Source organism: Ascidiella aspersa, chromosome 6 (genome assembly GCF_963924565.1).
Source record: "Ascidiella aspersa chromosome 6, kaAscAspe10.2, whole genome shotgun sequence".
Lineage (NCBI taxonomy): Eukaryota > Metazoa > Chordata > Ascidiacea > Phlebobranchia > Ascidiidae > Ascidiella > Ascidiella aspersa.
Window position 1 is genome coordinate 22838576 of NC_139452.1, and position 25891 is coordinate 22864466.

The 25891-nt window shown below is 36.8% G+C and overlaps 2 protein-coding genes across 4 annotated transcripts in view; one reads left to right on the forward strand and one right to left on the reverse strand.

The window, feature by feature from the left end:
* Positions 1-2385: 2385 nt before the first annotated feature.
* Positions 2386-8862, reverse strand: LOC146140841 (putative glutamate receptor). Its single transcript, XM_083392718.1, has 6 exons — positions 8809-8862; positions 7851-7970; positions 6510-6653; positions 5757-5988; positions 4747-4913; positions 2386-4080 (listed from the first exon to the last, which is right to left on the reverse strand). The coding sequence occupies exons 1-6, from the start codon at positions 8860-8862 to the stop codon at positions 2386-2388; spliced, it is 2412 nt and encodes an 803-aa protein (XP_083248844.1).
* A 3251-nt stretch (positions 8863-12113) lies between these two features.
* Positions 12114-25891, forward strand: part of LOC146140842 (membrane-associated phosphatidylinositol transfer protein 2-like) — a 45607-nt gene continuing 31829 nt past the window's right edge. For 2 of the 3 annotated variants that reach the window (XM_083391857.1, XM_083391859.1), the window contains exons 1-9: positions 12114-12575; positions 13089-13221; positions 13457-13660; positions 14501-14676; positions 14849-14906; positions 15203-15372; positions 16124-16229; positions 19939-20034; positions 24563-24646. In XM_083391857.1, the coding sequence (XP_083247983.1) occupies positions 12498-12575; positions 13089-13221; positions 13457-13660; positions 14501-14676; positions 14849-14906; positions 15203-15372; positions 16124-16229; positions 19939-20034; positions 24563-24646 (1105 nt within the window). In that variant the 5' untranslated portion in view covers positions 12114-12497. The remainder of the gene's footprint in view (positions 12576-13088; positions 13222-13456; positions 13661-14500; positions 14677-14848; positions 14907-15202; positions 15373-16123; positions 16230-19938; positions 20035-24562; positions 24647-25891) is intronic. The other variant, XM_083391858.1, reaches the window with a different exon arrangement.

The following is a 25891-nucleotide window of genomic DNA, read 5'->3' on the forward strand; positions in this document are numbered from 1 at the left end:
TAGTTTTTTTTTAATTTCTTCACACGTCATACAACAATTTTTTATGCGAATTCTTGGTATAGAAGCCACCCATAATTTAAAAAGTGAAATTTTTAGTCTTTGTGGAAAAATCACTTAAAAACCTAATAAAATGAAGCAAAAGACTGCACTGAACGTAGTTGTGATAGGTTATGTGGACACCAGTATGCTGAACACCGTCGGTCACTTAGTGTGGACAAGCCATGGGTACGACAAGATGAAGAATTTTCAAAAATACTTCGAAAATTTAAGAGCAAAAGTGTTTTGTTTGCAATCTATAGACACGCATTTTTCGCAATTTCTTTCTTTTAGCCTAACACAGTGTTTCGCAACCTTTTTTGGCTTGCGGCACCCCACAGAAATTATAAAAAGTTCGCGACATCCTTGCTCGTATTTTTGCTGAGTGGTTAAGTGTAACGTTATAGTAAACGAGATAAAAACAGCTCCTTAACTGTGCAATAAGGTGGCATTTTTTTCTAGTTTTTTGAACTTTTATCGTACACAAAAAATTGTATCAAGCAGCTTACCGATAGAGCAAAAAAAGGAAATCCTGAAGAATTTAAAATACATTTCGGCACCCTTAAGTGTTAAAAATGACAACCCTGAGTGCCGCGGCACCCGGTTGAAAACCACTGGCCAAACTTGTTAACTTAATAAAACATTGCAAATGGTTTGTTGTTAATAGGCATCACTATGTAATCGATATTAATCATACAAAAAAACATTTAAAAACAAAAACACAGTAAACAAATCATATTCTAAATAAGTTATTTATGAAATAGGCGTCTCTTCTGAAAAAAATAATTGGCGCGAAAGCATGATATATTTTACTTTTACGTGAAGATTTATTCCAAGAAAATTTGGAATGTTAAGTATCAATTCAGCCAAACTTATTGATTGTCGGGTAACATTCTTGCACAACATTCCATTCAGTTAGGGGTTCTCAAACTGGGGTCTTATGGATCCCTCGGGGGTACGTAAACCAGTTTTAGGGGGTCCATAAAGGCCTAATTGAAATATGAGTGTATATTCGGAAAGTAATCAATTTTTGGAAAAAAAAGATATAGTTTAATTAAACATAAAACGTTTTTGCACTAAACGTATTTCTACTCTTTTTCACTTTTACATTTTTTGGACGGGAAACAGCAGATTTCTAGCGCCAATTGGTAATGTGACGTCGATTTATGACGTAATTTCCAAAATTTCTTGCCTACTCTGGTCCATGCAAAGCAAAAAAAATTGCACTGGCCCGCTTTAATAGAAATTTAAGAACCACTGGATTAAGTGGTTATTCAAATCACCGTTTATTTAAGTTTTTATTTTGTTTAGGTTGATTTGCCCCCCGAGAAACGGGAATGATTGTCTGTGTTGTTGTGAACGTGCGAATTTATTAAGAAGATATTGAATAATATCCCTTATCAAATAAATATAACTTTTGTACGATATAATTATATCAGCTAAAATGTTTTGAACTCTAACTTTTAAGCTACATTAATTGAGTTTGAGTCCCATGCAATTCCAAATTGTATATATCTCATTAAATACAATGGAAATACTAGTGTTGTAAACGATTCAGTTGGAAAGACCTATGTGGAGTCAAGCCATTGACTTAAGTCATAATCACATTTAGAAATACTTATTTTGGCATGCAGAACTACAAAACAAAATCATTATATATTTCGACTGAATAAAAAACAAACTGTAAATTAAAACATATAAAAAACTGTAAACTAAAACATATAAAAAACTGTAAACTAAAACATATAAAAAACTGTAAACTAAAACATATAAAAAACTGTAAACTAAAACATATAAAAAACTGTAAACTAAAACATATAAAAAACTGTAAACTAAACGTATAAATTTGGCAGTGTAGTATTATTAAAATTAATTCTTTCGGTATAGGGTAAAATCCCCACGTTACATGTAAATAAAAATAAGAAGAAATGCTGATTGTGAAAGTTCCAAATAAAGAAATCCGATAAACATTTTTTTCTTGTTTATCTGAGGTTGATTTCAATGACTTTATACAATGGATTGCGGTGTTATGTTAACCTCTGTATCTAAATCGTTGTAAATATTAAAGCAGTTTTGAAGGGACTTTGTGGTGAAAGTTTATGGAATGAGAGTCATGCTTGGCTCTGAAGAGATAACATGTAGCGAGTAAAACCTACACAATGATCGTGTTTCAAATTAAAACGTTGTTTTTTTTGTTTAACTCAAGAAGTTCGTTTAAAAGTGTAATTTTATTTGACTTGTCGTTTTAGTATCGGCATTTATTTAGTTTGTCGTTTTATTTTTCATCGCCATGCAACCACAATCACCATTTCGCACATCATACACCGACAAAACATGGCGCCCGTTCCATCACCTTTCGCACGACCTGCTGCGCCTCACTACCTCGGAGCGCTTCACTTCCGCTTCCCTTCCGGCCCTTATTCTCACGATTTCTTGGGCGACCTCTTGCGACGCGAGCGTGAGCTTCGACCAGCGCTCGACCGTCTGCTCGACGGGGAACCAGTTCTCGCGAATGTCGCGCGAGAGACGCGCCTTACGCCTCCACAAGGCGCTGTGTACGTCTTGGGGCGCCAGTGGGTCGCGTGTGTCGACGTCGTAGAACACGGCCACCGCCCATTCGACCGCCAGCACGCAAAGGCCGACCACCATTGATATGAAGACAAAGTAGAAGACACCGGCCAGGTCTTGCAAGGTAATTTGGCGCACAGGCTGCTGATGGCCGTTGCCGCACTTCTCGAGCTCGGCGAAATACTTGTGCCAGAGACTCGCAAGATGCCCGTTTTCCTTTAGAGCCATTGTGGCGTCGAACAGCGCTCCGTAAAGCGGCGAATCGCGCTCCAGGAAAAACGCGAACTTGACCGCGCCGAAGCCGACCGACACCGTTTTAAGCGCGCAGTCGGGCTCAGCCGCCGCGAAGTAGTCGAGCGCGATCGAGTCCCAGAAGAGAGCATAGGGGCCTTGTTTTGCAAGTTGTACGCCGGCAGCGACGTCAGGCACAAGATAGTGCAAGCTGTCGGCGTCGAAGGTCAGCTTGTTGTAGACCTCGCTGGCCATTTTGTTGCGCGACAAGGCAAGCTGGGTTTGTACGGCGCTGCTCGCAACCGTTCCAAAGCCGACGTTGGGCCACATGAGCAGGTCCTCCATCGAACCAATGGCGTACTGGCCTGGGTCGTGCCGCGACACAATGGCCACCATGTGTGCGGTGTAGCTGGCCACAAAAATGACAGCGGCCAGGTACCAAACGATGGTGGAGAGGCGCGCGGAGAGGCTGCGTGGCACGCGCTCGGGAGATTGCCAGAAAAGCGCGGCCCACACGAAGTAGAGCGCGTTGTTGAGGCCCATGCCGCGCTCCGCGTCCGCCCGCTCGCGTCTCAACTTGCGCTCTGCTGCGTTCAGTTGTCCGTGCGCCGCCGGCGGCCTTGTGTCGGCCTTTTCTGAGTGGAAGAACTTGCCGCGGATGCCGTAGGGGCTGAGCTTGGACAGCAGGCTGAGGAAGGCCGCCAGCGCGACCACGCTCAGCAAAATAGCGCGGTACAGAGTTATGTCAAAGGGTTGCAGGAAGGCGAATGCGTCGTACTCGTGCACCGGCTTGGCACTGAGGTACCGCTGCACCAAGAACTTGAGACCGACGTCCATGTAGCTTGGCAGGAAGTCGCCCACACTGGCCCGATCCGCGGTTACCGTAATGGGCCCGGCGGCCAAGTTGGCCTCACCACGGTTTACCTCCCCTATCATACCGTCCCATTCGCCGGTGGCGGGATCCAGCCCACCGTATTGGCCGTCACCCACCAGTCGCATCTCATATTCAAAGCCCACCCGTCGGCTCAGTTCTTGGACCAGGTCGACGCAGTATCCCCTGAGTACTGTCGAGTTGGCGTTTTTCTCGCGGTACACGAACGGTCTTTCGAGTATGGTCGTGATCTTGAGGTGCGCTTTCTGGTTTGACTCCGGTCGACGCATGTCACCCTGACGCCCGAGAACTTCGCGACGTTTCTGCGTCTTCGTGGCAAAGTGACTGCTCGCCTGGTGACTGCGACCTGTGGCCTGCGCGTGATGAAATAGTCAGTTTAGATAAATTGGAGTCAATGGACCCCTTACTTAGGGGTACGTGCACTAGCTTTAGGGGTTCCATGAAGGCCTAATGAAAATCTTGGTGTATAACTTAAAACATATGATATTTTTGAACTAAAATTATATAATAAAAAAATAAAATACTCTGGCGCCTTCTGCCTAAATGTATTGGACATTTAAAATTTTATGCCGACCCTGGTGCACGCGAACCAAACAAATTGTTCAAGGGTCCGCGTTGAAACAGTTTAAGAACCTCTGGTTTACTGTAGATGTTACATTTGTTCTTATCGCATTCGGTTTAAAATTGTAGTTTAAACTTACGCTTTGAAGTTGAATGTTTTTGTTTTAAAGAATAATTAATATTCGAAACGTGCTGCGATGTGAAACTTCAAATTTTACATGTTTACAGTTTGCTCAAGTACGCCACTGAGGAAATATTGACTACACGTATTATATTGGATGCTATAAATTCGCTACTTTTTGATTAAAATCCTTTCTTTCTATTGTGAATAATTTGTTCAATGACAAGTACTGAATATAGTGCCTATGGACGATGTCTCCATATAGGTTTAAGGTTTTGCGTTTGAAACTTTAATGCTTATTAGCAAGTCTTCTTTATAACTAGACAAACGAACGTACTCGAATTGTGCAAGAGTGGTCAAGTTCTTCGGCCACGGCCAACAGAGAATTCGAATAGAGGTCGGACACGTAACTTCGTTTCGTATCTTGTTTTCCGTGATTGGCCAGGTATCGGTCGAACTGGTGAAGTCGCGGGCTACTACAGAGAACCCTTGCTCCGATCAGACCTGGGTATAGAAACTAAGTAAAGCTTCATGACGAATAAAACAGCAAACGTCTATGTTTTAGACCCCTTGAGCAAAAAATTCCAAATGGTGTAAGTTTGTTGTCTATTTTAACTTTTTCGCGATACTTTAATAAAAAGTTTAACGATAAAAAACAAAAAACAAAATATATCGTTTTGTGATTCTGCACAAATAAACTAGATAACGTGCTGCTGCTCAATTTTTTTTAAAGACTTGACATTGGCATATCAAATACCAGAAAAAAACACAGTAAACATTGATTTAAAGATTTAAGTTAAATTTATTTTGTCCTACTACTCTATTCATTACTCACCCTTTGGGAAACCCTCTTCCAAACTGTAATACTTGGATTGTACGCCTAACTAAACAAAATAGCGAATCTTTAAATAAAAATCATAAAGTGTATGGGGAAATCATCAGTGTTGTTATCAAGCTATTTTGAAATGACTTTAGTCCCAAGTCAAGTCATATGCAAAATAACTTAAGTACAAGTCAAGTCACTTGGAGAATAACTTAAGTTCAAGTCAAGTCTTTTTACATGAATAAAAAGTCAAGTCCCAATTAAGTCCCAATTATAGCAGGTTAATTCCAAGTCAAGTCGTGTCATGAAAATTAAACCTCGAACTTTTAAAATTGGTTAACAAAAAAAAAGACTTAAGTGAGTCATTGGTTAGTTCGTAAGACATAAGTCAAGTCAAGTCATTTAAAAACAATGACTTAAGTTTACCTAAGTCAATTCACTAAGTCAATTCATTGACTTAAGGCAGCAATTATTTAACATTGGGATTTCAAATACCAACACAATGCTCGCAAAATGTAACTTACTACTGAATTGACTTGAATATATCATCGGATCTAAATTGTATATTCTTCCAACGCCGACGTCATCACCAAGAACGTACCAGGTCCAGCCTTTAGATGACGTCATATTTAGGCGATATGCTACTTCGGCGATTTGAAAGGCCAGCTCTGCGTTGGCTAAAAGCAGAGTGGCATTGGAGCCGTGGTGTTTGATTTCCAGCAAGACGACTTCAAGCTTCGAGCTGTCGAATGGCAGCTGGTTTGGAAGTGCGAAGTATGAAATAAATAAAATAAAAATGCTAATATTAAATTACAATAAAATTATCTTAGATATGTGGCAAAAAATCACAAATCGGGATGATTTTAGTCCCTTATATTTAAAGTTGGTAAAAAAAATTGTAATTTCAGTTAAGCCGTAATAAATTCTAAGTGATATGTTTCCAATGTGATAGAAAAACCAAAGCTATTTGCTAGACGCGCAAACTTATTTTTAATTCATTATGGGCGTCCAAAAATCCTGTAAGGCTTTAAGACTAATATATACAACAATTAAGTCGTTTTATTTAGTCACCTGTTTTTTTCTGATGGATTGACAAAACTTAATTTTATGATATTTTCATGCAACATGGCTGGAAATGGCCGACTATTTAGCACCACAGTAAGGTTTTTTGAGCCTTGTCAGCTTGTAAGTAATGCAGACCCTATGTATTAGTTGGTAAAGCTGGCATAAAAATACGGAAAGCGAAGCGCTTTTAGGTATTAACTATATGATCTTACCCTATAAAAAGCGAACTGCGCAGTCCAGTCTTTTTCGCTACTTGCGAAATTTTTGATTTCGTTCAGCGTTGATTCATCCTCAAGATCAAGCGCGGATAAAACAGTAAGATGCCGTATCCCGCCATTCTTCACGTTGTCGTTGAGCTGATAACACAGGTGAACATATAATCTATCTGAACGTAAGATTTTCGTATGACGTCTTTAGCGTTTATATCGGTGGTTGTTTGGGTAGGGCTCGAGCTCTTAACATATTGAACTTTTTCATTGTGTTTATTTGGTCCCCTGTTATCTCTATTTATAATTCTAAACTAAACCTTAAACTACAATATACTTACGGAAGGCGGGAAAAACGGACCCCTTACTTTTCCCGTTAACGAAAATTGCCAGCGTCAATTTTTCTTTACTGAACAGTGGACTATCGTCGAAAAAACGTTTGCTAAATAATTCGTAGATAAGGCAAGTGTATGTTTATTAATCCGAGACAGTCGGAGTTTTTAAGTTTAGAGATTTAAAATAAATCAGGTTTTCATCCGATGCATAGTGTTGGGGCAAAACGAACCCCTGGACGCTAAACGGGGCAAAACGGAAAACACACAAGGTAGTCCGTTTTTACCAGTGCAAATCAACTAAAAACTTCTGCTGTTTTTTTATTAGCCTTTCAGTAAGACATTTTGGTACGGGATATCATTATTTTATGTTTGGATCAGTTTTGCAGAAAGGCCAAACAACTAAAATTTTTTACAAGATCTGTTGTAAAAAAAAATATTTGATACTAATCATTTTATTACTTATAAGCTGGTATGGCATTAGAGAAATATTAGGTAGTTTATACGGCCCATTTATAATTATTTAACTTTAATGTTGATGTTGATGCAAACGTATACTCCTATTTTGGTTTCTTTGTGTGTTTTGTCCTACTTTTTAAAAATATTTTCAACTTCTAAGGCGTCATGTATACCATTACTTGAATTATGACGTCTGTTGTGACGCAACAATATATCTGAAAATCTGTATGCGCCGCCCCCCTAAACTAAAATCCTTGATCCACCATTTTCACACAACAAGGCAATTCTTATATCTGTTATTAGTGGGGTCCGATTTGCTCCGCGCAAAAATCGGCAAAAAGGTAATTTATTCAGAATGTATGCTGGTTCTTGGGTTGTTTTTTGGCATAGGATCAACTTATCATGAGACTTTTCGGTTACTACCCTATACTGATCAAAAAATATTTTGCAAAACTCGGAAAATGGCGTTTATCTCATAAGGGGTCCGTTTTGACCCGCCTTCCCCTACTGAGAAAACCCCGACTAAGACGATATTTGGATTGAGGTAATCCAAAACCTGGCTGAGACAGCTGTCTTCTTTAAAGTGATATAACGCCGCAAATCTTTCGTCATCTGCCATTTGAAATCCACCTGGCGCAAGATGTTTGATTTCCAAAGCCACTGTTATAGGATGTATCTAAAAAGAGAATTTGTACAGATATAAGTAAGATTAGAATACATTGTAGTTCTACATTCGTTTTAGGTTAAATACTACCTCGTCTAAACTTACTTTAAACCAGGGGTTCTTAAATTTTTTTACCGCGTACCCCTATAATTTTTTTTTGCTTCGCGCGGACCATGGTAGGCAAGAAATTTTCAAAAATGACGTAATAGACTTGAAATCTGCATTTTTTGGTCAACAAAATGTAAAAGTAAAATGAAGTCTAAATACATTCAGTGCATATAACCATATATTTTCAATTAAACTCTTTTCTTAAATTACTAAATTACTTCTTAAATATACACTGATATTTTAATTTGACTTCATGGACCCCCTAAAACTAGTTTACGGACCCCCAAGGGTCCCATGGACAACAGTTTAAGAATCCCTGCTTTAACCCGTGAAAATCTCTGTGCTATCCGAAATAACCAAGTTGAAAAAAGTGTTTTGATTGAGGAAAAAAATACACAAAACTGTATAGCCAAATATTTTTAGGTGTTTTGCGAGATTTTAAAGAACAATAGCCTCTTTAACGTTGCCTTAATTGTTTCGCCTTAATACAAGATACACAGTCACATACTCAAGTTATATGCAAATTTTTCAAAACAAATATAGTTTATTTTTTTTCAAAAAAAAATATGGTTCAGTTTTTTAAGGGAATTTGACCAGTTTTAGCTCGTAAAACTGACTTTGATTTCGATTTAAAAACTCGACAAGTCATGCTTTCTGAGTCTGCTGTACTATTGTTCTCAGTGTAAATTTGCATATATGTCAATTTTACGTATTTTCAACTTCTTAGCGGTTTTAAACTAACCTGTTCCAAGCTAATGCTGTTAAGAGGCCCGATAAGAACGGCAATATGACTCATTTCCAAGTTGTCCGCAACTTGATTAACTATTCGCCAACCCGAAATTACATCAGGATCATCAGGCAATAAATTGTCAACCAGTCTAATAAAATATCGTAAAACTTAAAGTCTAGTATGTTGACTTAATAACAGATTAGTATAACTGTAGGACTTACGTCAAATTAATTTTCCAGGAATTAAAATCATCATTGTTGATAAAGTCTGTGATGCTGTTCAATAAAATTAAATCATCCGAACTGAATTGCCCGATTATTCCAACTTGCAATGTGCAATTGATTTCAATTGAACAGCGATGGCACTGCTCATCAAATGCCAGTCGTTTGGCCTTTAAGCAATAGCCAACAGCTAGCAGATTCACCCAAAAACCCAAAGTGACTGCAGAGAGCATGCTTTATTTCAGAATCAAAAGTTAAATATAAGCCAAATTCAAGAACCAATTTCTTTAAAATTGGGTTGATTCAGATCTAATCACACTGATGTATGTTACGTCATACAGGCGTTTTGTCATGTTTTTCTGTCTTGTTACGTAAACTCGAAGGTAATTTACATGTACATATTAAGTAGCATATTGACCAGAGCAGTGCTTCTGAACCTTTCTTGTATAAGGCACGAAACCTTTTAAATTTTGCGACCCACTTTACCAAACTTTTTACCGAGTGGCTATTTCAGAGAATTTAATGTTAAGGGGTTAAAATTTTATACGGCCCGCCGATGTAATTCATCCTTCCCGCCGCCTCTTTCACAAATTAGACACTAGTCCATTTCACATACTTTTCGACTATTTTAAGTAACTTAGTATGTGCGCAAAAAAGATTGCCGACCCCTGGTCTAAGTAAACGTTTTGCTAACTGAAACCAAATAGACGAATTTTTTTTGTTTTTCGCGCGATAAACTTGGTTTAGTTTCATAATACCACACCGGTTTGTTTGTAAACAACAAGTTTCCTAAATTACGTGTGACTTTCCTTTATTTTTAGTCAGTTGGGGGGTGGGGGTGGTGGGGGGGGGGGGGGGGGTGATTTGTTATTCGCATTCTGCGTCAAAGCAATGCTAATTGCACCTCAGTGTTGTTATCTTAATTGACATTTCGTTTCGGCTTCATTAAGTCATCACGATTGGACTGAGAATCAGTTCCTTTCGGGACTCACTAGAGTCACTACGGGCTGACTAGTACTCTTAACTGGGCCCACAGAACTTCTTCTCAGTTATCGACTGTGCTGTTTACAAATTTGCTATTTGCAAGTAGCATCTCCTCCATGTTAACTTGTTCCGCCGACTATAGTTTGAACTGGTTGTTCACTTATCAGCTAATACAATTATTATCACCAGAATTATTGTGGTTGGAGTCAGGAGTCTTCAACAAACTAACCGTGCCCCACATGTCCCCGGGCGCCAAGGTACAGGGGCGCCAAAATGAAGCTTACAAAAGTCAAAATGAGGCTGCTTCTTCTTGAAATACAATGTTCGATTAAAATTCTAATTGTTTTGTTGCCTTTTTACCACAAGTCTCTTTAAGCGCCATTGCACTTTTTCTGTCTATTAGTAATAGCCTACACATGTCATCGAAGGTATAACGACCTTTTAGTAAAATTATAGTTTATTAATAAACGATCAAAGTTATCCCCATTTTCGAACTATTTTTTATCCATATTTTATATATTATAACAGGCTAGCAACAGGGGGCTTGAACTTTTTTGCGCGAATCTATAGGCTAATGTTTTTGCAATATTGTCGTTGTATCATGTGTCGTCACATCTTTCAAACACCATAACGCAATGTTTATTTTTTGCGCTCAACAGCCTTACAACTATAGAGTCAATGCCCTCACAACACGTTTGTCAAAACCAGGTTGTGCTGTCGAGCACGAGTATAATTTGTTCTGTGCCCAATTCGAAAATCCTCCTGAATTACTGTACCTATACAAAGTTTAGCCAATTCAAACAAATAAAACTCAATTTTTTTAGCGCTTCGCGCGGCCAACCGTGCACTTCACTATTTTCATGTTGTTTCATTGACATTTAATTGAAAAATGTCGAATTGCTTTTCGTAGGGGGCGCAAGGCATAGCAAAATTAACAAAGGGGAAGCAGATAAAAAAAGGTTAAGAACCACTGCTATAAGTAAGGTATATTATGTTAATGTAATATAAAAATGTGTTTAAACATGGAAACTTTATAGTTTGTCCCCGGGCGCAAAATACCCTGGCTACGCCTCTGCTCCAACCTATGGGTTGCGATCCCACGTGGGGTAGCCTAAACCTATTCTGGGGTCGTCATCACCCACTAAATCGTGTCTTATATGTTACCTTCAATCCATATATTTTAAACTTTTCATTTCGGTACACATGTGTAGCCACAGTTCTCTGAAATTGTATTTATCAAGTCAAAAAATAATCGTCCTGGTAATATGTCAAATTTATTTAGCCATATTATACCAACGAAAATAATTGCTAAACCAACAAAATGGCTGAAAGCATTCAGAGCAATTTTATTTCGCTTAGCAAATTAAAAAAAAAAGGTAAATTGGAAGTTGAGATTTTAACCTGCTCCGTTAATGACGAATAAGCCAATTACTAAAAATATATTATCTTGCGGTAAAGTCATTAGCGTAAATCAAAGAGTTTATAATCGTAGCTTAAATAAATAAGTCAAAAAAGTCAAGAAATTGGTATTCATCCAGACATATTTCAACAACACTCTTTCCGTGTGATTTTGCAGTGAAAGTTACCTTTGCTAACTTTAGCATGTTCCAGCAAGCGATGTAATTTTTATACGCAACTCACCACTAAGCGCTGCTATCAAGCTACTGTTTTTGTTTACATTCTGAGCAAGAGTTTAACAGCTGGTCTGCAAGGTGCTCTCAGTACACAGTTCAGAAGCAAGCGAGCCGTCAGTAATGTTGGAATTAGCGTCTGATTGTGGGAAAGTCTAGTTAAGGTATATCTATGAATGCATTTCAAAGCGACCCTTTTTGCACATTTAGGGGCGCTCGTCTAGAATCTTACCACATTTTCGTCCGGGGGTTTCCATTGCTAACATTATTTGGCGTAAGGTGCGAGTTTGTTGGGTGGGTCACGTAATATTATTATATTTATACTCGTTTATTTATTTATTGCAGTTACAATTTTCACAACTTGTTTCGTTACTGTAAAAAAGTCGTAGGATTCTAGACAAACTCTATATTTTGCGTTCATTTTTTTAAAGTGGCTATTTGACCGAATCTCTCTTTTACCGTTGCACCAATACGTGATTATATATTGATTTGGGTTAGGGTTTGCGTCTGTGTTTAGGTTGTGGTAATATTAGATTTAATTTTCCATTTTTGTATAAATTCAATGATTTTTTCAGAAAGCAATTTAAATTACTTGGTTATCAGGGTAAATAGCCTCAACAGGTGCCTATAGGCTATTCAACCAGATCAGTAAGTTTGCAATATTTTTGAACAATCTTCCTTGTGGAAAAATAGAAATAGTTTTTAATGTAATTATTGTTTCCAAACGGATTTAGGCTACGGTCATCTGTGGACGTTGAATTACTTTAAAAAGGATGTTCTTGTTCACAATACCAAACCATTTTTGGCCAGAATGATGATAATAACAAGTTCAAAAACTAAACTAGTGCTGCAATAAGAAATCAACATGCTTATTAAAGAATATCGCATCCCTATGCCCATGAGCGTACAACAATACAGAATTGCTCAACTGTACATGATACAGGTAAATTGTATTACTGTAAAATTATAGTCATTCTGAGATTGTTTTAAAATAAAGTGCTTTTAAGGTACTCTTGGCTTTTAAGGTCCGTTTACACTTCAGCTGCACTGGGCGTGGAATTGTTTTCACTACAGCTGCAGTAAGCTGCGCTGGGCGTAAAAATCGCGACAAAACGTAACGTTTTTCTATAGCTGCACTGGGCTTGAGTTTAGCAAAGCGTGAAAATCGCTCCAAAGCGTATTTTTTCCAGCTGCTCGGGGCTTGAGTTTAGCAAAGCGTAACTTTAAGCTAGCTGCAGCTGCTGCACTGGGCTTGAGTTTAGCAAAGCGTAAAACGCTCACCACAATAGAATTTAAATGCAAATACGCTTTGCTCAGCTCAGTGCAGCTGTAGTGTAAACGGGCCTTTATAGTTATTTACCTTTAACTGAAAGTTGGAGTCTATTTAGGAAGTTTAATCTGACTTCTTGCTTTTTAAACAAAATAAATCATATCTTTATGCAAATCATTTTAACAGAAAAAAAGCAGAGAAGAAAGCCAGGGCAAGGAAAGTGGGGTTGAGATTATTGAAAATAAACCGTACACTGATGGGCCTGGTGGAAGTGGGCAACATACACAAAAGATTTATCACATCAGCAAGCATATTCCAGGTAATATACAATGCTTTCATTTCCCACTTTTTTCAATTCGAAAAGGTTTTATAGATGGCAATAAAGAAAAACTAATTAAATTCAGTTGTCAGATAAAAAAATGATAAAACCTAAATATGACGGAAAGAATGGATTATAACTTTGTTTTTCGAAGTATATTTATAACAAAAACAATTAAATCTTCGGACATTGTAAACCTTATAATTTTGTAAAATATGTTACATGTTTTTTGCAGGCTGGCTGGTGTCAATTTTGCCGAAAGATGCTTTAATAGTTGAAGAGGAGGCGTGGAATGCTTACCCTTACACTAGAACGAGATACACATGTCCCTTTGTAGAAAAATTCTCCATTGATATTGAAACTCGATACTATGATGATACTGGAGACCAAAATAATGTCTTTAACCTTTCCGCTTCTGAATTACGGAGCCGTGTCGTTGGTAAGAAGAATTATTATGTATGTTACATATCAGGGTTTGGCTCTTTACAAACTGCAAATTGGTTTAGCTTTGTGCCGAAGGCTTTATTAAGAGCCTGTGTTACATGATCCCATAATACAAGATGCCCAATTTCGCTTTAATTTCAGGTGGTAATTTAATTGGATTGTATATGTATACAGGGTTGCTTTGAATTAATTGATGTATTAAAATGTCTTTGGTTTTTTTATGTCCAACTGAAGCTGTGTTCAAAAAACTGTCTTGTAAAACCATTTTTTTTAATATTTTTTATTGTTTTGATCACGGCATATATATATGTTTTAATTTCAAATTATATATCAAAAATGTTGAGCTCTCCTGGGCCTTTGAAAAGCTGTAAACTATAATTTTTTTTTGAAAGTGTCTTACAATTGTTTTTATAAAAGTTTGTGGCAACCCTGGGTAAATATTTTGACAAAGGGAATTTTCACACAGTGATTTCCAACAAACTGTATAAGTATAGACATTAGACATCAATAAATGGTTTCAGTAGGTGATTGTTAGCACATGTTTTTGTCATTATAAGTGCTTAGCTATTGTTATCTAAGGATGATGTGCAGTGTGCACAATCCAAGAAATAGCTCTATATTTTGAATATTTATGTCCACTTCAACATATTGCAGCATTTATTGCATTATTTTAAAATTTTCGCCTTATATAGAAAACCCATCAAACTAATTTAAAATGTAAGTCACACGTTGTGGTCATAATAAGTCCTAAGTCCTTATCCAAAGATAATGTGCGCAAGCTCAGAAAGATATATTTGGAATGTAGAAAAAACTGCCATAATATTTGTTGTTACAGACAATATTGACATAGTGGAGGAACAAACCAGTGATTATAAGAAAGAAGAAGATCCAAAATGTTACAAGTCTAAAAAAACTGGAAGAGGTCCGTTGGCAGATGACTGGCTTGCTAAAGCCAAAAACACTCCAACTGAAATGAGAGACACTGTTATGTGTGCCTACAAAATATGCAAAGTACGCTGGAATATATATTGCCCCTTTTTAAATTGCATTTTTGGATAAGTGGGTAGATGTGTTTTTTCATTTAATTCCTGAAAGTTTTTGCTGTGAGTTATATACTATAAAAAAATTAACTTTTTTAGTTTAATACAAGTACTTTACCTTGTTACCAATTGATAATTTTTAGGTTGAGTTTAAATATTGGGGAATGCAATCAAAGATTGAAAAGTTTATTCATGATGTTGGTAAGATTTTTAATATTTTTTTATTATTTTTTTGGTAAAAATTTTCGAGAAAAATCTGCTTTAAAAAACACATACTGTACCTCTATTAGCTGTGCCTTAAATAAAGTAATGATTTTTACCTGTATACCATTATATATGTGTGATTATAAAGATACATATAAATTGCCTAACAAAATTAGGCAAATCTCTTTACCTTTAGACTTACCAAAAGGGTAAACCTCTTTACCCTTAAACTTGCCAATTTTTTTACCAAAAGGTTTGATTTTTTCACAAAGCTGCGGTTTTTATTTTGAAAGGTTTGCGAAAGGTAATGTTGCGAGCCCACAAGCAGGCTTGGTGCTGGCAGGATGAGTGGTTCGGGCTGACCATTGACGACATTAGAAAGCTGGAACGCGAAACCCAACTTGCCCTGCAGAAAAAGTTCGGAGCCCCTGTACCTGAGGGCGAGAACGACATACCGATTGAGGTCGGTGAAATTAAACCTTTCGGTATCCTTATCATTTTTAATAGTTTTAAAAGACATGTGCTGTATTTAGTTGTGTTGCTTTCCCTGCAGTCACTTCAATATGTTTTTTTGCTGTTGTTTTAATTTTTTAAACTAAAAAGTGTATTGGTTTAGTAGTTTTAAACTAGCATTGCCATATGCCTGATAGGAGACGCCCAACTAAACAAATATTGATACTCGGTAGCCGACTGAAAAACAAATTAAATATTACGTGGTGATTTTTCTTATATAAACTTAAACAATTAATAAGTTCAGCAATTTTAAGTGTATTGCTGAAAAAGAAAAATGATTTTACCTTTATTTTTTAAACAACTATAATTTTGGGTAATTACAATGGGTTACGTTATACTGAAACTGGTCTGTTATCCACATAAACTTTTGTTAGTAAATGTATTTGAACCTATATTAACAATTTCCATATTGCTTACCAGATATAAATCAATGTGTAAACAAATTTCCATATGAATAACAAAATTAGGTGGATCCACTGTTTTGATAAAATATTCACATCTTAAAATTTGTTTACATATTGATTTATATCTGGTAAAGCAATATGGAATGTGTCATTATAGGTTCAAATTTGTACATATATGTCAAACATATTTCAACACAAACTGACAACATGCTTGACCCAAATATATTTATATATATATATATATATATATATATATATATATGTACTAACATTAAAACTTGTTTATATTTTCTTAAGTTGGCACCTTCCAATGAACTGGAAGCAACCTACCAGGATAATAGCACTGCCTCCGAACCTGAAGGCATATCGAGGGCAAGCTCCGGTTCTTCTGTTTACAAATCAAGTAAGCAGCATAACAGTTAATTAAGGTCCAAACATACAATATGGACCCCTTAATTTTTTTTAAAGATGCTTGTTTTTATTATTTGCTAGGATACAATAATTTTTAATAATAATTGGACAAAATATGTCAATGTTGTTCCTCTTAACAGATTTAGTATAATCTTTTGGTTGACAGTGTCAGCATAGTGTTAACTTTTACATTATTGAATATGCTGTTGCTGCCAAGCATTGTTTAATGGTACAATTGTTCTTCCGGCAAAAAAATTATTCTAGTGCCAACATTTCGATCACCTATTTGGGCAATCTTCATATAATTACAAAAGGCGAAAAACATATACATATATACCAGGCAAACATTATTACAAAATTGTTATAAAAATGATGCAATTTTGGTATTCTTACAGTTGATTTATTTGCCTCGAACGATTTTTGCACCCCTTGCTTAATTTGCCCACTCTTCAAAAGTTTTAAGATCAAGTGCTTTTAAACTTAATTTTCATTCCGGAAAAGCAGATATCCAAAATCAATATCACTTTAGCAGTGCCAGCTGACTACCTAGTGTGGGTAAAATAAAAGTGCAGCTAAGAACGTCTGCGAAAATAAAAATGCTTCCACATATATCCATTTTAGGAATCAATACATTGATTGGTAATAATTATGTTCCATTTTGCCTACATAGGGGCTTTGTATCAATCCAGATTAAAAAGTTCGGTCAGACATTACCGCTTTTTCATAAATTGAAAATTTTTGCACAAAGATGCTAACAATGCAAGCGTATATCTTCTACGAGTATATTTATACCCAGTGTAATGACTTTAGCAGGAAATTGCTGTTTATCTACTTTTTGTTGTAATTTGTAGAACACTAAAGTAGTGCCATGCCATATTACCTGGAGTAGTGCAACGTGCTAACCAGCTTTAGTGTAATGAAGCTAATGAATATGCTTGTGAGTCATGCAGACATGTTCTGCAACAAGTCAACAAGTTAAGTCATGAAGTCTATTCATAGATATTAGCTTTCAGTAAATTAGGATGGCGTTATTGTGTTTGAATACTCAGCATATTATGGTAGATTATAATTTTTTTAAAGTTTCGGTTTGATGATTTCAATTTTTTAACAAAAAAAATTTTTAATTTAAAACAATTTTTAGGGTGGTAAACATTTTTGAGGAATTTTTTTATCGATGTGCTTAACTTTTAGTTCTCTGCTGTAGTGAAAAAATGAGCAGTCTTTTAAAAATTGTTTCGGATTGGTAAACCACGTTAAAGAAGAATAATTATTCATCGGTAACAATGGCCCGTCCACCCCTAAAACATGATATTGGTCAGCTAGTGTTGTTAACAATTTTGTAAGCGGGTAGCAAGGAGGGCTAGACATGTTTCACAAATTACATCAGTTATATGCGACGACTGCCCTTGATTTTTGCCAAAGACAAATGAAGTAACCAATAGATAAGTATGTTGTCAATAAACTAAAAAAAGTGTCAATTAGCAAAGCATAACATTGGCCGACACTAGACTATAAGGAATCAATAGGCATTAGCCAGGTTAGCTTCAAATTAGCAGTTAATATGAACTGGAAAAGTAGTCTACCAAAACTTCAGCTTGCAGATTTTTTATGTCTCGTCAACTGATGTGGATAGTTTGATTGATAGCTCATTTACCCCCTAAAACGAGGATATTTACCTCCGAGGGTAAATTTACCCCAGGTAAGCAATGTTGGTATGAAAGGTTTTTTCGAGCTGTTAACAATATCGCTTTCTCTCAAAAGTAGTGTTACGTATAGAGTTAGATCTTCGTTAATGTAAAAAATCCATCAGGTTGCTGGCATGACAGGAAAAGCACAATTTGGCTACTTGTCACATGTAGAGAATACAATTTTAAAGTATATATATATATGTTGAATAAACGGCCAAGTTACAAGTACGAAAAAACGGTAAACCGTTTAAAAGTGATAAATGATTATTATATAATATTTTGTACACAACCGTCGTTTAACTTCAATAATATTGTGTAAAGCTTTTACAGAGTACCGTTTATGTTTTTACATTGTTCGAACAATACAGTGACGGGACAATTAGTCAGCTATTGTGCGCTAGACTTTGTTAATCACTCTACGCATACTATCAAGGGAAAGGTCCTATGTAACTCACCCTTCTCGTTTTAATTATTAACCCTGATGAGGCCAGCTGGTATCTGCTGCCGAAACGTCGGTTTATACCTCGTTTACACCAGCAAAGCGATTTCCATCCATTTTGTTTGTCTAGCTCAGTGGTTCTCAAACTGGGGTCCGCGGTCCTTTTGGGGTCCGCGAGACAATTTTCTGCGACCGCGAAGCACCTAACAAAAAAATCAACACCTAAAGAAGATAATTTTGTGTGCAATAAAATTTTCAGGCAACTTAGTTTTCCAAACCAAACTCATTAGTTGTTCATTAACGTTATTGCACGCTTTGAGTTGAATTGTCCATTATGGCGTCATAGTCATGCGTTGTGCTGATGAGAATTATGTTTTCACAGGTTGCGCTGCCACTGTGGGCTGTACGGTCACGGTTTTAAAACTGTTCGTGATTGCTAGACTAAAATAAAGTAATTCGTTAGTTAGAGGTTAACATAACTGATAGCAAAGAAGCAAGTGCACCCGTCCCATTGATACAATTAAAAACAACGTGTTATTTTGAGTTTATTTGTGTATATTTTTATGGACCGTGGAGGGACCGTTGCGTAATTTTTTAACAAAAGTTTGAGGACCACTGGTCGAGCTACACGTTAATTTTTCAGGGTTTGGTTTACTTTTTGGGACGCGCCACTTCAAACAACTTATCGAAACTCGCTCCTCTCTGAGTAAATCCATGTTTCATAAAGCACAAAGCTTACGTATGCTTTTGCTATTAGTTTAAATGCAGAATTATCTGAATTGTGCCGGTCACGTTTTTATAGTAATAGATAGATCACACAGGCAGTTCAAAGAGGATTTTAAATTGGCAAAATAGGCGAAAGTTTAGCGAAAAGTTAGCTTTGCAATCTTTAGGTACACTTTAGTTTTCCGAAGTAATTATGTAAATCAGCAACTATATAGTCAAACAATTTAAAATTATGTCACAATTATGAATTGTATTCAGGCGTGTTGCACATTTCTTTGTATAATTACATTTATTACTAAATCTAGAACACCGCGTAACATATGCAATAGTGTGCAAGACGCCTTCTCATATTCAAAACTTAATTATTCTAGTGTGCATTTTTTGTATTATTGGGATTACTTGGTACGACGGGCGTTAAACGCTTAGCAAGATCATAAATTATGGCAGAATGCTTAAATAAAATGTGGTATCGAATCGGCACAGAATCCTTGGCTTAGATCAAGTGTTTTTTTTTTAACTTTTTTTTATTGCGCACCTCTAAAAAAAATGTATGCGCTTTCCAGGGTGGGTATGAAAATTTTAAGTTATCACTTCGATACACAACTCAAAATGGAATAAGGGCCTCTTACAAGAAGAACTTTTCTCGGATCCGCACGTTGGAACTAATAAACCAAAGTTTCGTTACACTGTGATATACTTATGAAATGCGGTGTCCGTAGAATATATTGAACTGTTTAACACCCTTTGACAAGATTAAACGGCCAATTCTTTTTATTGAACCACATTCAAATTACCATTAAAAATGCCTTTCGGTTTTAGCAATTTGACCGCCATTTTTTATCCCGCAGCTGGCGTGAGCAAGCGATTCAACCGCTCGTCATTCCGACGCTCCTCGTCCAGTTCGATGTTTTCGGTCCGAAGCAAGCACGCCAACAATAAGGAAGGTGAGATTTTCACGCCAAAACGTTAAAACCGTCTCCCTCGCTCGGTAGTTTGCTCGTCGACCGAGTAATTTTGCGCGAACGTGACTTTGTTTTGCGTATAGCGTTGTCGCGCGCTTATAAAGGGAATATTTCGATGTTGTTTAAAACATCAACTGAAACATACACTGTGTGTATTCTGTGCCCTTCTAAAGTCGTACTGGCGAAGGATTACGCCACCCATATGATGGAGAAGGCATCTTGTGTGTTGTTTTACACGTTTTAAATATCAGAAATCTATGGTCTTTACCTCACTTAAAGAAATTTTTCTTTGTAATAATTTCATATACCTTAATTAATTCAAAGTATAGAACTTCAAAGCCGTTTAATATTCCTCTTTATTTATTATTACAAACTTATTTTCAGTTATCTGTTTTGTTTAAATAATTCCACTTTAATCAGAAATTGTTTTAAAGCAAACAGCAACATGCTGGGTGTTTTCCGTCTGAAAACTTTATTATTATGTTACAAACCCACCGTTTATTGCCCGTACACTAATATCATATGAGATCTTGTTTTATGAATATGATCTGTATCGCTTTTCCTATTATAGTGCGCTAACATCCGCGAGTGAAATGTCATGTACAAGCAACTTGACGTTTGGGTTAGATGTCACTCTCATTGTATCATTGGTTCTATCAGGCATAAGTAAGCTTCATAAACCCATAACAGGACACGACACCACCTTTGTCAAGATGTCAATTTCATCTTTCACGTACATGGATTAATTTTGATATGAGGAAGTACAGGCTTTCCTAATCGAACATCAACTTAGCTCATTGATGTAATTTAAGTCAAGCCATCTAGACTCCTAGAGTAACTTATCTTTTTCGTCAGTAAAAATTGCATCTTTGTTTAATCAATAACAAAACTACATATTATTTTTTGCCAATTCCTAATCGTTCAAAGCATCAGACGCGATTTTCACATCGCTCTATGAACATTGACCATCGGGTTAAGTGGCTGTTTGCTATCCTAACTACTTTTGTGTGCCTATAGGGACAATTTGGTTTAAATTATTCGCTTGTCACATTTGAATATGAATGCTAGCTTCTGTTGTGTGATTCAGGGGTCCGCAAAAGTGGACCTAAATTCGAGTTGCGAGATCATTTACGTATGGTCGTGGCGAACAATTAGTAAGTTTTACGTTTTTAATTAGTTTTTCTGTATTAAAATTGTAAAATAAATGATAAACAAGAGAGTCGTACCCCTACATTAGTTTTAGTTACTAAGCGCGGCTATAGCATTGTAACACAACACATCCACTATAACCCTCGTAAAATTTTCTGCTGATATTTGGTTTGATTCATGTGGCGGGGGCGAGCATTTACACCCCTTTTTTGAACAAAGGGAGGTAGTAATCAGATTTTGTTTTTCACAAATTGAGACATAGTATTTTTTTATTTTACAAGTTGTTAAAAAATGCTTCAAAAACACAGTTTTAAGAAAGTCATTCATTTAAAAACCAACCGCAAAATATTTTGGTTTTAAGTGTTTGTAACAAGTAGCATTGCCAACTGCCTTTCCAAAAAATTGCTGCGTTTAAGTTGCATGTAGACATCAAAGAGCCAAAAACTGTAATAAAATTGTTCATTTGTTTGTAAATGCTTTCGGTCATCGAATTGTTACCGCTGCAAATGGTGGCCATTTCTAGCTTTGGATTACGACGTTTCCAACAAAATGTGTAAAGCGGATAGCGACGTTTCGATTTGTAAGAAAGATCAAAGCCTGCTTTCATTCTCAGCTCTTCACGAATCCTTTAAACGTTACCCAGAAAATACTTTTGCTTTTGCATGAAATGTCAACGTTCTTGTTTTTTAATGGAAATCTGCTTTTCAAAAGAACGCGACTGGTATTGGACGTTTGATATCGGACTTGCGTTATTACCTGACAGGCTTCTGAAGTATTCGCCAGTGGTTCTCGTTTATTCAGCTAAGGCCAGTGGTTCTCAACCGGGGTGCCGCGGCGCCCTGGTGTGCCATTTCTAATGCTGAATGGTGCTGATAGGTATTTGAGAATTTTTAAGAATCTGATTTTTGCTCAATTGGTAAGCTTCTTGCTTCAACTATTTGTGTACGATTAGAGACCATTATATCAAATTACATTTTCTACATGTTTAAGTTGATTATGTTGCTCCAGTTCCATTTATAGTGACTTTTCGGTAAAATACTTAACGAAAATTCCAGTCGGGGTGCCGATAATCTATTCATTATTTTTGAGGGGTGCCGTAAGCAATAAATGGTTGAGAATCACTGGTTTCGGAAAACCGTTTATTTTTTTCGAATGTAATGCAAAGGTGATGCATAACCGCCGGAAAGTGAAACGAAGAAATTAAAAAATATGGCATGTTGTTTTACATGCAAGACCTAGTAATCAAGTTGTTTAATCAGCTTAGATGCATTTATTTTTGCGGCGATTTTGTGCAGAAGTGATTGTAAGCCACTGTTGATCGTTAAGATTTCAGCAGATAAATAAAAAACATTGTTAAGCGGGCAATTTTGCCAAATCAATTTGTCAAGAATCAAGTTGCGTTCCTAGGAGCCGCAGTCAAGCCAACTTTGCTGCACTTTTGGAAGCCGTATTGGCGCTGTCCATTTTTTGAAAACCGCAAGCAGTTCTGCATGCAGCCGCGTAGAATGCAATTCTCGTCAATCGATTAATGTTGTTTTAAGGACGGCGAAAGCTGGAGCTCTACAAACGGTTATACGCTGAATCCGCGCCGCTTTTAATTTTAAAATAGTCCCATTTCGCCAGAAGCAATCACTCATCGGATAGCAGTTCAAATCCGACAACCTAATCACCGTTGCTATGCCGCGTTTCCTGTAAATAGAATTAACCTCGCAGCGTTAAAAATCAACTCCCGCTATATATCAACATCCCCGTGTCCAGTCGAAATAACGAAAACGGCTTGCGTTGCAAAACAACACGAGATGCTATGCATTTCTCGGGCTTTGAATAAACTCACTTTACGTCGCTACGCCGTTTCAAGCATGTTCGGTTTGGTTTAACAGAGCTCATTGTGTGGTTAGATCGCTTGTAATGTTTGCAGGCTCATTGGTAAACTATGATGGTGTTAAATGTGTGTATTTTGTGTGAAATGGCCTTTTAGACTACGGCGCGTGTTTTTTTTGTTTTATTCCGAACAAAATAGGCTGCTGATATGGCGGAAATGAAGAGCGCTCAATGCTCGCATTTAACCCTTTCTATGGTTTGCGATGCGTAGTACTTGAGATCGAAAGTAAAGGTGCTAAACGTTAACATTATTCTTGTTAACAACGGGAATTTTCGTCCACTTGACGGGGCACAATTTTTTTGTGTTTTGGTTTAGGTTGCATTTTGACGTAATTTTATTAAAAATAAAGAAAAAAAGAATTAACGTAATTGTTTCATATTTGTTTCGCTTATTTCATCCAGAACGTACCAAACATCTGAAAAAAGTACCTAAATCAGCTATTTCGTAATGCCTTGGACATAGATAAGCAGAACAATCGCAGAAAACGTATACGTTGAAAAGTTTTACTATACCGCGACATTTTTTGAAGAAATAGTTTGTAATATTTACAAAACTAACATTAAGTTGTTTTTAACGTCATATTTCAAACTGAGATAGTATTAACGTTCGCGAAACAGTTTATTTTAATTCCCCACCCACCAAAATAGTTTTTGCGTTTTTATTTGAGTTTAACTTATTTGCAGTAGGGCTCGACTAGGTCCTACAAAACATGTCTTTTTCGGAAAACAATACCAATAACATATTTCGTGTTTGAACTGTGGCATGCGTCCGAAATGTTGTATTCATGAATGCGTTTCGAGCGTTACCAGTTTCGTTTCATGAAAACTATATATACACACGTGTGACACGAGTCGAGAATTTTCTATCAAGCCCACGCGTATCCGCTTTGTTTTTGCGACCTCCTGCTAATACACTGGCGCACACAATTGGGCTGCCTGCTTCTTCCGCAAAATAAATGCCAGAAGTTAAGGCAATATTCGTTTGTTTGACCCGTAATAGAATCGTGTTTTTTGTCAAAAAAGCTCGTTGTCTAGCCTCATACAAATCACCACACGACACGCGTCTTTAAATCGTCGGAGCTTTCGTCGGAGCTTTTGGTGTTCTGGCAGTACCAGTAGTTTTAAGGTTTCATCATAAGCACGACAATTCAAACATTTTTCATTACGTTTTTTAAGGGCTGTTATAATCTAGTTTTATTCAAATGTGAATAGGGCGTGGGAATTTATTTTGGCTGCCTTTATTTTGCACTTGCTGTATTGGTTTTTAACCGACTTCAACTTATACTTGTTCAGGTTCATTTTACATTTTTGGTGGTACAAAAATATATAATAGACGTGTGGACTTAATTGTGTTTTCACTATAGTTTGGAGTAAAATAAATTTGGACGCGAAGGGAGTTTAAAGATCGAACGCGGTGTAACGCGTTTCGATCGCCATGTTCAGCAGCAGAAAAAAAACAACATTTATTCTCTCTTTTCAGCTTACCTCGATGCCAAACTGGAAGGGATTCGTCGCTACAGCACCGATGTCTCATCCGACGACGACGAGTTTTATGACGCAACGGGTGAGCAAATTGACATTTTTCAACAAAGGCGTATTTGGGGTCAAAAAAAAAAAAAAGAATGAAACATTTAAAGGAGCCCGAAAATGCAGTTTTAATCAACCGCATATTTTCGGGCGATTTTAAACTAAAAATGTTGGTTGACAAATTGTGTAGCGTAAAAAGAGCTCTGATGATCTGAAAAGACTAAACAATTTGAACTAAAAATAGCGGTTTACGAATTGTGCAGCGTGAAAAGAACTTTAAAACATCTGAGGAGAATGAAACTTTTAAAGGAAAAAAAAAAAAAAATGCAGTTTTAAATAACGTCATATTTTTCGGCGATTTTGAACTAAAAATAGCGGTTTACGAATTGTGTAGTGTAAAACAAAATTGTCAAAATGCAGTTTTTATACGGTAATATTCAAAACTTCTGATCAAACCGACTCAGTTCAGTTAAAACGTATGGCACTTTAAAAGTAAAAGCTTTACATTAGAATTCTGCGATCCGAGGCCGGGTGCCATAAAACCAAAGCTAATTGCCCCTAATGGTTTCCCGTAAATGCCTGCAATGGTGACGCCAAGCCGTTTTCCATTGCCATCGTGTACTTGGCGTTGAATAATTCAGGCGTCATCTCGCCTAATAATAGTGCGCGCCCTACGCTCGTATATATGCGTCGAGCCTATAGGAATTAAAGTATCGGGATTTAAGCATTGCGGGGCACAGCTTACAAAAATGGCCCCATGAACGTTTTATAAGCAGCTTAACGGTAATACGCTGCTTATTACTTGAATTGAACAATAATAACTAAAGACAACTCCAGAGATATACGTTGTTTTGTCCAGTCTTTCCAAAGTGAGATACTCTGTACAGTATCGATATAACAAAAATGGAACTAAACGGCAGTGTTGTAAATAAGTCATTTCTAAATGACTTCAGTCCCAGTCAAGTCTTTTGCAAAAATAACTCCCAGTCCTAGTCATTGGTTGCCTAAGTCAAGTCCCATTTAAGTCATTATGAGACCAAGTCAATTTCAAGCCATGTCACTGAAATAAAAGTAAACTGTTAAACCATTAAAATTCGTAAATTCGTCCAAATATGCGCAACAATTTAACTAAAAAATGCCTTAACTTAATACCAAGATATTTAACAAAATGACTTTAGTCCAAGTCCTAGTCCAGTCATTTAAAAACAGTGACTTAAGTCATTACAACACTGCTAAACGGTTAGTAGGACATTTAGATCGGGTAACAATTGTTTCAATTTTT

Coding starts and splice junctions, on each gene's coding strand:
- LOC146140841 (XM_083392718.1), bottom strand. CDS start 8,862: ATGAGTCATATTGCCGTTCTTATCGGGCCTCTTAACAGCATTAGCTTG. Junction 7,971..8,808: donor ACAGCATTAGCTTGGAACAG/GTTAGTTTAAAA, acceptor TTCTCTTTTTAG/ATACATCCTATAACAGTGGC. Junction 4,081..4,746: donor ACCACTCTTGCACAATTCGA/GTACGTTCGTTT, acceptor CATCACGCGCAG/GCCACAGGTCGCAGTCACCA.